Source organism: Papaver somniferum, chromosome 4, assembly GCF_003573695.1.
Source record: "Papaver somniferum cultivar HN1 chromosome 4, ASM357369v1, whole genome shotgun sequence".
In the NCBI taxonomy this organism is placed as follows: domain Eukaryota; kingdom Viridiplantae; phylum Streptophyta; class Magnoliopsida; order Ranunculales; family Papaveraceae; genus Papaver; species Papaver somniferum.
In genome coordinates this window covers 2,253,739-2,266,575 of record NC_039361.1, presented here as the reverse complement: position 1 = coordinate 2,266,575, position 12,837 = coordinate 2,253,739, and the positions used below count along the sequence as shown (strand labels likewise).

Sequence of the window (12,837 nt, the reverse complement as noted above, 5' to 3'; positions counted from 1 at the left end):
TCTTCTGTATATATTTTCCTTGAGTACATATTAATATGTATTGTTGTATCAATATGTACTACTGAATCATACACTTTTCCTTCGATACGCGTTTTTGTTCAGTACATATCAATATGTATTATTGGATATGTATTGTTGGATCATCCACTCTTTTTCTTTGGGTACTTATTTTCCTTTAGTACATATCAATATGTAGTGTTGGATAAATATGTAGTGTTGGATCATCTACTCATTTTTTCTTTTGTGCTCTTTTCCCCTCAGTACATAGTTTCTATGAATACATATCAACATGTACTATTGGATCAATATGTACTGTTGAATCATACTTTTTCCTTCAATACATATTTTCCTTCAGTACATATCAATATGTATTGTTGATCAATATGTACAGTTGGATCTTTTACTCTTTGTTTCTTTGTACCCTCTTCTTCTACTGTGGTATTTGTGTATTCTTTGTATTCTTCGATCTTGTTCTTGCCAGGATTCACCAAATGTAAACTTCTCCATGGTTTTAGTTAAATAGGGTTTTCTTCAATCTTTCTTCAATATGTATTATTGATCAATATGTACAGTTTGATGATTTTGTTTGATTGATTTTTTGTTTGTCTTTTTGATGATTTCCTTTTTAACATTTCAGTTTGTTTGGTTGGTTTGAAATTTTGATTTTTCATTTTTTTCTATGTTCACACATGAATAGTGATGGGCAGGAAGGTAATTCAGTTTTTTTAAAAGTTTTTTGGACCAGCGAGTAAATGATTTATCCTGTTGGACTATAGGATAAGCCGGATCGGGTTTTGTGGACTATAGGATGGCATGTAAGTTTTCCGAAGTAATCATGATCGACATGATTATTATTAACATTATCACTGTTTTGTTCTGAAAACAAGAATTGTGCTTCAGTTTTAGTTACCTTGCTGTGTGAAACCCCGTATAGTAAACCTATCTTGGGTTTAGGTATCAAATTTCGCCATGTTTTGCATACTTCTCCGGATTGCAATTTTGATACCAGAGGCAAGCTTGAAAGTATGTCTGCTGTGATTTGTAAAGGTAACTCCTCCATTTATTCTCTTGAAACTTTTCTTCTTTTTCTTTCCTTAACTCTGGCCGCATTGACAAGTATCTAACTGAAGGTCTCTAATTACTTTGTTTTAGGTTTAGGTAAGACCGTTCCTAGTTTTTAGGATTCTAGGGTTAGGATCCCTCCCGTTTAGGGAAAGGGATTCTAGGATTAGGATTTCATTTTTTCTTCCCCACCACCTAGACCTGGGTTGCACGGACGCTCCGTTTTTGGAGTCGTGTCAGCGTCCGGCTCGCGTCGGTCACAGGACGCGCGTTGGACGCTGACACGACGCGTGTCTGATGCACCAATATGCACGTCCTGCGCGCGTCTTATATGGACGCACCGATGACTCGTATTTGGAACATTTTTTTTCATTTTTATTTAAACTTATTCCTTTATTTTTACTATTATTAACTAAATGAAAAATGACAAACATTTAGATCAATCATTTAAGTCTTTATTAGGATTTTGTAATTGGAAATGACATTACATATATTTTTGATTGGGCATGTGTTGTTCTAAGAATGCATTTTGATTGTGCCATGTGTTTAATAGTGATAATTGTTTGACCTTCGACGTGTATATAAACAAACGATCTCTCATTTTCTTTTGAAATTTATACACATGTAGCATTATTTTCTAATTTTTAGGATCGAAACACTTGACTTTGTTGTATAAATACATAATTATATATATAAATAAAATATGTATTTACGTGTCCGCGCCGTGTCGTGTCGTGTCCGTGTCTGTGCAACCCAGACCCAGACACTTCAACCTAAAGCATAAAACTAGTCGTATTTTTTTTCTTCGTCTTTTTTGTGAATGGCAGGTGCTTTTTTGTGAATGGCAGGTGCAGATATTCCACTTACTGATCTCAAGTATTAAGCTCAAATGAACAAGATCCCATCGCCAGCTTCGTCTAAATTCAAACTACCAACATTCTTGGATTTTCAAAACTTGGATTTTTGCTATATTTAGCCAGCAATATATTTAAAAAAATAATAATTTCCCAGTATCACTTCTCTATTATTTGTTGGCTTATAATTAATTAAATTCCCAGAAAGAAATTTAGATTGCTTGCATGGTTTAACCAAATTTGTCCTATGCCCCTAAAGTAAGAGAAGAGGAAGAGATAACCTTTTGTAAACTACTGAATTTAACAAAGTTTTCCAAAACGGATGGGCTTGAATATCGGTTTTCTGAACTGTCAAGTACCAACTACTCCCAAAGCAAACAAAATCAGTCGATGGCAGCAGCATTTGCATCAACTCCTGCAGCACTCATGCATGCACCTAGAGGGAACACCTAATGAATCTACCTAACTAAGACAGTTTCCTTTACGTGCATATATCCTCTTTCCCACACGTACGTACTTCCCATGCAAACTCCAAAACCTCTTATAAATTCCCCATCGCAAATCTTTCACTTCCACACACAAAAATCACCAAAACAAAAGAAGACTTCCTACAACTTCCATCTTTCAGTTTTGTTGAGAACAATGGCTCAACTCACAACCTTTGCAGCTTTCTTTTTGATACTGTTAACAGCTGCGAATGCATCGATCTACAGAATTACAGCTATCACAACCGAAATTGATCAGACAAGGCAGCAATCAGAGAGGTGCCAACGAGAAGGGATGCATATGAATATGTGCCAACAGTACCTAGAAAAATCAACACAAGCTCTGATGATGGAAACTACTAATCCAACAAGACAGATGAAACAACTTGCAGAGAGATGAGGCACGTGACTGAAAACTGTAGGTGTGAAGCAGTGAACAAGATGATGCAAGACATGGTGCAAAGAGAAGAATACCAGGGTCAAGATATGCAAGAGATGATGCGAACCGCTAGATGACTACCTTCTATGTGTAACATGGAACCTCAATACTGTGAAATTCGCGCAACTTCAGAAACTGAAACCGAATCAGAGCGACAACCAGAGAGGTGCCAAAGAGAGATGCAACGGATGCGTATGAATATGTGCCAACGCTATCTGCAACAATCAACACAATGTATAATGATGGTAACTCCTAACCCGACAAGACAGATTAAACAACAGTGTTGCAGAGATGGGAAAAGTGCACGTAGTCTTCTCAAATAGGTTTTCTTCTTTCTCCTCCAACTGAATCGAAACTGCACAAACAGAGAAGAGCTTCAACTTTCTTCTAATTTTATTCTTCTTTAATCGAATCAATGTATCTACGTATGCTTCTTCTTCTCGTGCATCACTACCACCATCACCAATAAACAAGTGATTCTTCACCACACCATTTTTCTGATTTGCAACTACACCAGAAAAATAAATCTTTGGGGTTTTGAAAACTAAAATCATGGATTTCATATAAAAGTTCTCAATCAAATTATGATCAGAGCTTAGATCTGTAAATATATCATCTCAATCTTACTTTTGAGATCAAAATATTGAAAATTTTCTATCTTTAATCTTGATCGAAAATCGGTCTTCAGGCCTGTAACTAGTTTTTCTCTTTTAGGGTTCAATTTCTCAAATTCGGATGTCTTAAATTTGAACTCTTTTTGCTTATTTAGGGTCCTCTGATTTCAATTTCACATGCACATGAACTTGGTACTGGCTTATTGCCGTTGGTTTCAAGGATTAGTGGAGACGATTGGAGGCAGTGTCAGGAAGAGGAAAGATGGGTTTTCATTGAGAAGTGCAGATAATCAAGGAGAGTTGGGTTTCATTCAGATTCGAAAATGCAGAGAAGAGCTTGAGCTTAAAGATGGAAATACAGGGGAGAAGAATCTTGTTTGTCGCCACTGATCTTTGGGAAGTAATTGGTTAAGGTTGATAATGAGTTAGAGTTCTGAATGAGATTTGAATTGTTGCGTTCTTATTGACTTCAAATTTGCAGGGAAGGAATTGATTTTTGTTGGCTCCAATATGCAATTAGGGCACAACGATTGTTAGTTTGTTAGACACACATTTAGTGCTCGACAGAATGCCTGAGTCGTCTTCAACTGCATATCGTCACCACCATTCCTTGTTCAGTTTTCAGTTTACACAGCTAATTGTTGAACTGAAGCTGACTGCACCCTAGCTACATTAGTTTTGATGCACAAGTTCAGAGGTAAGGTCCTATTGTTGGTGCTAATTGCAGTCTTATTATTGTTATACTTCATTGGTTGTTTTGATGGTGCACTACTTGGTGTAGGCAGAGTACAACTGAATATTGAATTAAAACAGTTCGTACATGTTGTCTTATATATTTTTATTGCTAGAAGTGTTGTTGCAGTACTATACTTCCTACAAACTCATTGTACAACAAAAGGAATACACATAGAAGGATATACTTGCTTACTACATCAAAGTGCTTAGTCAGTGCCATTTGCTTTTAGGGAAGAACAGTGGTGTTCTTACTGTGCTTGGAGTGTCTGCAACAGCTGGGTCTCCACTGGTTTGGGGTAGAAGACAAACAGAGGTTGAGTTGTGGTTCACTGGGCACTTACTCGCAACCAAACTCCCAATGACTCACACTATTAAGTCGACTTGAACCAGTCCTAGTTAGATGTTTTGGGGGCTTAAATGTCTTTTACTAGGGCTGATTTACTGCCACGTAGGCACTAACGGCAGTTAACCGTTTTCTCAAAAAAATGGGATGGAAAAGATCAAAACTGTGACACTTTATAAATATTGAAAAAAACGGTGGCATTTTCTTAAACATGAAATTGGAAGTGTGACACTTGATTTGGGACGCTGATCTCAATTCAGTAACCACTCGCCAACTAGACTACGTACTTGGTTAAATTCCGTCGTTCTTCACGGATAAGCTCGATATGTTCATTGCCAAAAAGTTGATACGAACTGCCAATGTTTCAAGAAGTTGGATAAATTTTTGATGTGGACAAATTTTGACTTACCTTTTTCTAATTAAATAGAATCTTTCTTAATTACATCTATCCTAAATTAGTGTCGCCATACACGGAATTAAAAAAAATAAAATAAGACATGATCCGTGTATGATGACACTAATTTTGGATGGATAGCTAACAAAAATTCTATTTAACTACAAAATGGTAAATTTGGAGGAAAAAAACCAAAATATTATTTTGGATAAAACGGTTTTGGTCAATACACATGGCAGCTTACCATTTTTCCCTCATGACCTCATCAAAAAAATCAATCAACCTCACAAAATCTTATCACCTCTCTAGTCTACCTGTTATTACCTCTTCAAAGCTTGATTTACATGTATTGCTTGCATGGGGAGCGCAGCTTTAACGCAAAAGAAAAAAAAGCCACCAGAATTTTTTAAAAGTAACTAAAATTTCCAAAATTCTTAATACCTCTTTAATACCGTATATTATATTTTAAAGAATCTATACAGCTTGCAATGGAGAAACTTTAGCCTAATTTGTGGTCTATAAATTAATTAAATGTAAAAATGAATATCATTACAACAAAGTTTTTCAAAAGAAAAAGGAGATCACCTTTTACAAAAGTCCAAACAAAAAGACGAATCTATCATTCCCATTGCTTTCCCTGTCTTCAATCTTCATTGTTTTTCTTGTTCTCAACTCATTTGGTCATGGTGCAAATGGTGATTTAATCAGTATTTTATGTAAGAATGCATCAACTAGGGATCCCCAACTCAAGTATGATTTCTGTGTTGCATCTCTTTCAGCAAACCCTGCAAGTAAACCTGCTCGTGATCTTGTAGAACTTGGAGTAATATCAATGCGAACATGTCTAAAAAAAGCAAGATCTATTCATTCTTATATTGCTCAAATTTTGGAAGATGGGAAAGAAGTACCAGCAGCAAAGCCATGTTTAGAAGATTGTTTAGATCTTTACTCGGATGCACCTGATTCTATTCCAAAGGCTGTCCAGTACTTTAAGGATAAAGACTATAGCAGTGCTAATATAGAAATGAGTGCTGCCATGGATGCTTCGGTTACTTGTGAAGATGGGTTTACGGAAGTTGTTAGTCAACATTTGATTTCTCCATTGACCAAACAAGATGGTGACTTTTTTCAGCTAACTGCTATTTCTCTTGCCATTACTAATATGGTTTAGTAATTTTTCAATGTAATTTACTAGACATATCTGTTTTTTACAGATGAATTCTGATAACTGCTGGTGCAATACGTTTTCTTTGAAAGTGTTGGCACATTTTTATTTTTTCATTTTAGAATTTGGATCGTACGTTCGTCCAATTTTTGAGTTTTGGCCCACATCAGATCAGATGGGCTTCAATATCTAGTTTTCTGAACTATCACCAGCCGCTTCCAAAGCAAACAAAATAAATCAGTTATTGGCAGTATTTGCATTAAATCCTGCTGCAATCATCCATCGTGTTCTTTCACTTCCACACACTAAAATCACTTCAATCTTTCGGTTTTGTTGAAAACAAAGGTTCAATTCACAACCCTTTCTTTTTGATACTGTTAACAGTTGCGAATGCATCAATCTACAGAAGTACAATTACCACAACTGAAACTGATCGAATCAGGGCGGTAATCAGAGGGTGCCAGAGAGAAATGCAAGGGATGCGTATGAATATGTGCCAACACTATCTACAACAATCAACAAAAGGTCTGATGATGGAAACTTCTAATCCAACAAGACAAATGAAACAACAGTGTTGCAGAGGGATGGGAGAAGTGAGTGAAAACTGTAGGTGGAACATGATGATGCAAAAAGGAGAATCAGAGGGTCAATGTGTACCGCAAGACAACTACCTTCTATGTTTAACATGAGGCCTCAATACTGTGAAATTCACGGAACTGATTACTAGAGAGTACGCATAGGATCATTATGTCATCATCATTCATCAACTATTGTCCACCTTCTATTATATGTGTGGCCATATTTTGGCGATGACATGAACATAATAAGATAACGTATCTCAGTAGCTAATAAATTGGTCCACTGATGAACACATCATCGTGTGTACCAGTCAGAAGTTCGAGCTTTCTGTCTTACCTTTGTATGTAAAAATCAGAGCGTGGTTTCAGTCTCTATTAATTCAAGAATTTATCCACCTACCTAGCTAGCTTGTCAATACCCAGTTTCATATGTAACACTAAAACAGAGGTACCTAAAACAAGAAACGGAAGAAAAAACACAGCACAAACAGCAAATCAAAAGTATACATAAAAAAACACAGCACAAGCTTCAGTTATATACAGCCCGTGATAACCCAGATCAAAGATACATTACTTTCGTGTGTTTGTTTTCACATATGTATGGAAGAAGGTAACTCGGGTTAGAGGACTTGGCTTACAAGAGTCAACCAAGGTGAGAAAAGCAGTGAAAGGAAGAACAAGAACATCTGTACCAGGCAAACTAGCAGTAAGCATGCATGGAGTATTTTGTTAACTTAGAATATATAGTGATAAAAAATATTGGACGATTCAAGCATGCACATAGATAGTGATAAAAAAAAAAAAAAAAAAAACTCAAATTCTACATAGGAAGATGTGTATTTGTAGACACTGTCAAGACTCACTTCATTACTTGATGTACTGAAGGTTCTAATCTAACATATAGAACAGAGCACAAATGAAAGAGTGTTTATGAAGAATTATATGTATACAAACTTAAGATATGTCGATATGAACTAAACATCATCATATTCACCGTTTTCTCTTCTTAGTCTCAGTCTTAGTTGCACTAGAGTTTAGTGAAACTAAGCTTTCATTGTAAATCACAGCTCCTTCCACCACAAAACCAGTCATTTTTCTTTTCCAGCAGTTTCATACTCTAGGTCATATAAAATTACGTCACGCCTAATTCGGTCCTTGAATCGGTTCTCACCATTCCTTAAAGACCCGATAAAATTCATAGAGGTTGTCTGAAACGGCCGAATGCTGTAAAGTTTAGTCCAAGATTCTGGAACTCCATGATCTTGCATTGCCCATAGTTCTAAATTATTTTTTTCATTAAGACCAAATACACCGGGGCGCCCTTTCAACAGTCCAACCATCTCAAGAAGCGATTTTAGTGGCATTGGTAGTTGCATTTCTTCAAATCTCTCTTCACTGATATTAAATGAGACCATCACCTTTTTTGTTAACCAATGAAGAGCTCCATTAAACAGCAACCGAGATTTATTAAAATCAAACACGTACGTGTTGATTGGTTGCAAGCTTTTCCATGAGTTTGATTTTAAAGAATAAACTTGGACTGCATGACTCTTGTCACTATCTGGATTTAGATTAACACTTACCAACTTGTAGTCGTCCATCTTGCAGTCATAACCAAAACCATGTGAACCCTCCCAGCCATAGTACGCATCTTGTGATATGGGTAATATCTTGTATTCCTTCGTGGCTGGGTTCCACATAAAGAATAAGTGCAACTTATCATTCCAGCCATATATCAAGCCATTACATGAACCCCACACATTAATCTCATGACTTTAACGATCTAAAGATTTGTATGGAAAATCCATGTCAACAACAGCAGCAGCATCCGTTTTATTCATTGATGGTAATAATGAATCGTAACTTGCGGAATAAAATCTATACCCGTTATTACTTTCAATCACTAGACGATCGTTGTTTCTTTGGGTAGAAAGATTAAGGTGGTTTTTGACAAAACTAGGGTTAGAAATTATTTGAAACCACTTCTTGCAAGCACACTTACATACAAACGTTGATTTTACTGCTACCCTTAAAAGGATCTCGACATGGATGTCTTCTGGAATACTTGACATCGCTCCTAACTTATGGCAGGACGAAAAGTTACGCTACCCTTAGAAGGATCTTATTACCACCTATACATATATATTGTATTTCATCTCACCAATTCAGAATCCTAACGCAAAACAGATTCCAAACCCTCCTTGACTGGGGAACTCCCGCTGTGTAGTTTTCTTAAATCCTAATCCCCAGTGCCAGTGCAGGGCGGTAACCCATTCTAACTGACTCTGACATGACATATAGGCTATAGCCACAAAAAGATTGAGTCCGACCGTGGTCCCCTGCGTGATACCTGACATAGATGGGTTTATTACTCCACAGTAAGAGTCTAGTAGCGTTAACGTTTGATCATATACGCTCCCATTTGAACTAAGCACAGAATTAACCGTGTTTAATCTTTTTTTTTTTTTTTTTTTTTTGAATGGACTTATTGATCTTAATTCTCAAGCATTAGAGAGTTAGTAGTCCCTCAACAAGTAGACTACTTGGTTAGAATCAGCCGTTCTTCCTTCATTGTTTTACATTCTGACAGATACGCTTGATAAGTTCCGAATTGGCACCATGTGTTCATTGCCCAAGAAATTGGTACCACCTGCCAATTGTTTCAAAATCTTATTTACCTCTCTAGTACGTACCTCCTGTTACCTCTTCAAAGAATTCATATTGCTTGCATGGTGCGCGCAGCTTTAACCAAATTCGGCCTATTAATTAATGTTTCGCCTATTACTATATTAGTAGTACTACATGAAATTTAAATTCACCGTAAAATCTTTAAAAGTAACTAAAATTCGCAAAATTCTCGATATCTCTTTAATAGCATATATTATCTCTTTAAAGAATTTATACAGCTTGCAGTGAACTTTAGCCAAATTATGCCTATAAAAAATGTAAACGAATATCATTATAACAAAGTTTTTCAAAAGAAAAAAAAGGAGGTCACCTTTTTCAAAAGCCTTAAACAAAAAGATGAATCAATCATTCTCATTGCTTTCCCTGTCTTCTATCTTCATTGTTTTTCTTATTCTAAACTCCTTTGATCATGGTGTAGATGGTGATTTAGTCAGTGATTTATGTGAGAATGCATCAACAACTGATCCCCAACTCGAGTATCAATTTTGTGTTGCATCTCTTTCAGCAAACCCTGCAAGTAAAGATGCTCATGATCTTTTGGAACTTGGAATCATATCAATGCAAATATGTCTACAAAATGCAACATCTGTTCATTCTTATATTTCTCAAATTTTGAAAGACGGGAAAGAAGAACCAGCAGCAAGGCCATGTTTACAAGATTGTTTAGATCTTTATTCGGATGCTCTTGATTTTATTCCAGAGGCTATCCAATACTTTGAGGATAAAGACTATAGCAGTGCTAATATAGAAATGAGTGCCGCCATGGATGCTTCAGTTACTTGTGAAGATGGGTTTAAGGAAGTTGTTAGTCAATATTTGATTTCTCCTTTGACCAAACAAGGTGGTGATTTTTCTCAGCTAACTGCTATTTCTCTTGCAATCACTAATATGGTTTAATAATTTCTGAATTTGATATTTTACTAGACATAAGTGTACCGATGAGTTTTAATAACTGTTAGCGCAGTACATTTTCTTGAAAGTATTAATTTGGCACATCTCATTTGTTCCATTTACATGAACTGATGTGCGGCAAAGAAACAACAGGCTTGCTCAATGAAATGTCATTCTTGAAATTATTTTTAGATTAACATATTTGAGTAATACTGTAAAATCTTCAAACCGGTCATCATATGATTCATATCAGTGAATTCAAATCTTTAACCAATAACATACACAAAAATGATAGTAGGCTTGGTAATAAATTTAGAACTAAATTTATGATAGCAGGCTTGCTCAATGAAATTAAATGGGCTAATTAATTTATCCAGTGGGCTAACAACAAAAATCAGTCAAATGTCAATTAAAGAACCATTACTTGGGGACCATGGTTTATTTGAGGGAACCATGGTTTCAATTTTAGGAGGACATTTAGAAGTAAAGTGAAGCCATCCCTTATCCACATATTTTAGTTAATGATCAAAATGTCCTTATATAATTTTATTTTAAATCTTTTTAAATCTTTTTTTCAAATTTTTAATTTTTTTTGCTTTTTTTTAATTAGCTTTGGTTCGACAAGTACAAATCGCAATTATTTTTCTCGCAAACCCTTTAGCGATATGCAAATTCGGAGATATTTTCCCACAAACCCATTACTTTCAATTTGTTTTAAATGTTAGTTACAGAATATTGTTCGGTTAGGAGTAGTTTAACAAGACCCTAATTTTCTAACCGAACTCCCTGAAACATAGAACACCAAGAACGGTTAGAACGAAAAAGAGAACTCATAGTCCGGTGCATTCGCAAAAGTTTTAGAAATTTTGTACCTAACCGAACTTTGAGTTCGGTCCCTTCGCGATTTTTTTAGAAATTTTTTACTTAACCGAACTCCTATCTGAAAATACAATGAACAGGGTTCGGTTATATTCATAAAAATCTTTGCAAACCGAACTTTCAGTTCGTGCATTCGCAAAAGTTTTAGAAATTTTTTACTTAACCGAACTCTTATCCAAAAAAACTTTTATATATTTCCTCTTAGTCGAACTTCAGGTTCGACTAGAGTTATTGTTTTCCCCTAACCGAACCACATACAAAAATATACAAAAAAAAAAAGAAAAAAAAATATTTTAAAAAAAAGATATATAAAGATTTGAAAAAGATAAAAGAAAAAAAATTAATTAATTATTACTGGAAAATAAAAATAAGGCCTTTACATATCAGAGTCGGGTAGCCGAGCAACAAGCTGGGCCCCGACACCTCTTTGAATCGCGACGCCTAATCTGTGTAAGAGAGAGCCTCCTAATTTATAATTTGCATCCCGACTAACTAGGCAGTTCCTTAATCGCTTCACAAAAGAGATAGTCTCATCGCCAAGTGCACCTAAGGTAGAGAAGGCTAGCACTCCAAAACCGTGTCCATGGGATGAGCACTTGGCTAGGTATTTGTTGCGTTTGCGAGTGACCGCAGCAGATATCGCGTGCTGAGGATAAGAGTTGCGGGTTCTAGCACTTGTGAAGGGTGAGACCCCGGTAACGTCCATGCAAACATCCTTCCCGTCTTCCCAATTACAAACCAAAATGTCTGCAGGGCGAAGAGCATTTTCGGTATCAGACAAGAAGCCTAAAGAAACTTCCTTCCTTGCCGCAACGCCGGCTTTATAACACATATCTTCCAAAATATCTCTCACTAAGTCATGTCGAAATTTCAACCCAACGTCACTGGCACAATGCAGTGCGTGGTCCCCAAACACATCCATTGATCTGTTGCAACTAGCGCAGATACTATCTTCGCCGAAGAGTGGAATACCAAACTTGTACATAAGCACAGATCGGAACCGCCTAGGGCCAATGGCTTGGTTAAGGCCACAGACAGGAATGGCTTTAAGGAAGTCCAATGCATGAGCAGCTCTGTTGCATTGCCACAGATTATTATCCCGTTCAATTAAAGGAAAGCTAGTGGCCACTTTCTCCTTGACAACACCAAACTAAGTAGCCTCCAATGACTTCATAAATTGAGGGGCGGCGTCGTTGATGTTAAAGTTGGAGTCTGTGAGTCCACAAACTTGAGTGAATGACTGTAGGGCGAGCTGATATCTATGGCTCGATTCCATGCTTGAAGCTTGCTGCAGTATGGTGTCTTGTAAATGCCTCGTTTGAGCGCAGGATGCCAAGAAACAATACTGGCATGTATATGACATTGTATGGATCCCCAAGCCACCGTCTTTGATCGGTAATGTAGTTAGGCGTTGCTGAGTCAACCCAAATCCAGCTCCATCACCTATGACGATCTGACGCAGGTACTGCATAAGGTGTGTATCGAAATGTGTAGTGGCAGCCTGGATTGTTGATGGGCAGGTGGTGCGAAGGGTGAAGTATAATCTGGAGAAACCGCTACAATTGCGTAATAGCAGCAATTCGCACTGTGGGTCCTGTAGCTTCTTTACTTTGTCCATAAGTTGTAGAGTTTTGTTTACAGAAATGGTTGTCGAGGCTGACTGGTCCTCCTAATAATTTCACACCGATCGCTGGTTTACCAATGTCCGCA

General features: G+C 36.7%; 3 protein-coding genes across 3 annotated transcripts; 2 read left to right on the top strand and 1 right to left on the bottom strand.

Moving 5' to 3' along the window:
* The first annotated feature begins 3,637 nt into the window (after window positions 1-3,637).
* Window positions 3,638-6,097, top strand: LOC113274496 (putative invertase inhibitor). Its single transcript, XM_026523874.1, has 2 exons — window positions 3,638-3,829; window positions 5,498-6,097. The coding sequence occupies exons 1-2, from the start codon at window positions 3,638-3,640 to the stop codon at window positions 6,095-6,097; spliced, it is 792 nt and encodes a 263-aa protein (XP_026379659.1).
* A 968-nt stretch (window positions 6,098-7,065) lies between these two features.
* LOC113274495 (putative F-box protein At3g49980) lies at window positions 7,066-8,270 on the bottom strand. Its single transcript, XM_026523873.1, has 2 exons — window positions 7,841-8,270; window positions 7,066-7,121 (listed from the first exon to the last, which is right to left on the bottom strand). The coding sequence occupies exons 1-2, from the start codon at window positions 8,268-8,270 to the stop codon at window positions 7,066-7,068; spliced, it is 486 nt and encodes a 161-aa protein (XP_026379658.1).
* A 1,423-nt stretch (window positions 8,271-9,693) lies between these two features.
* On the top strand, window positions 9,694-10,254 carry LOC113274494 (putative invertase inhibitor). The gene has a single exon (XM_026523872.1). The coding sequence runs from the start codon at window positions 9,694-9,696 to the stop codon at window positions 10,252-10,254; it is 561 nt and encodes a 186-aa protein (XP_026379657.1).
* The last annotated feature ends 2,583 nt before the right edge of the window (window positions 10,255-12,837 follow it).

What these genes read in the sequence shown, in the direction of transcription:
- LOC113274495 (XM_026523873.1), bottom strand. Translation starts at nt 8,270, where the DNA reads ATGGACGACTACAAGTTGGTAAGTGTTAATCTAAATCCAGATAGTGAC. An exon ending in TATCGGGTCTTTAAGGAATG is followed by an intron (nt 7,122 to 7,840) that starts GTGAGAACCGAT and finishes TTCTTGTTTTAG; the next exon opens with GTACCTCTGTTTTAGTGTTA.
- LOC113274496 (XM_026523874.1), top strand. Translation starts at nt 3,638, where the DNA reads ATGAACTTGGTACTGGCTTATTGCCGTTGGTTTCAAGGATTAGTGGAG. An exon ending in ATACAGGGGAGAAGAATCTT is followed by an intron (nt 3,830 to 5,497) that starts GTTTGTCGCCAC and finishes GTTTTTCAAAAG; the next exon opens with AAAAAGGAGATCACCTTTTA.
- LOC113274494 (XM_026523872.1), top strand. Translation starts at nt 9,694, where the DNA reads ATGAATCAATCATTCTCATTGCTTTCCCTGTCTTCTATCTTCATTGTT.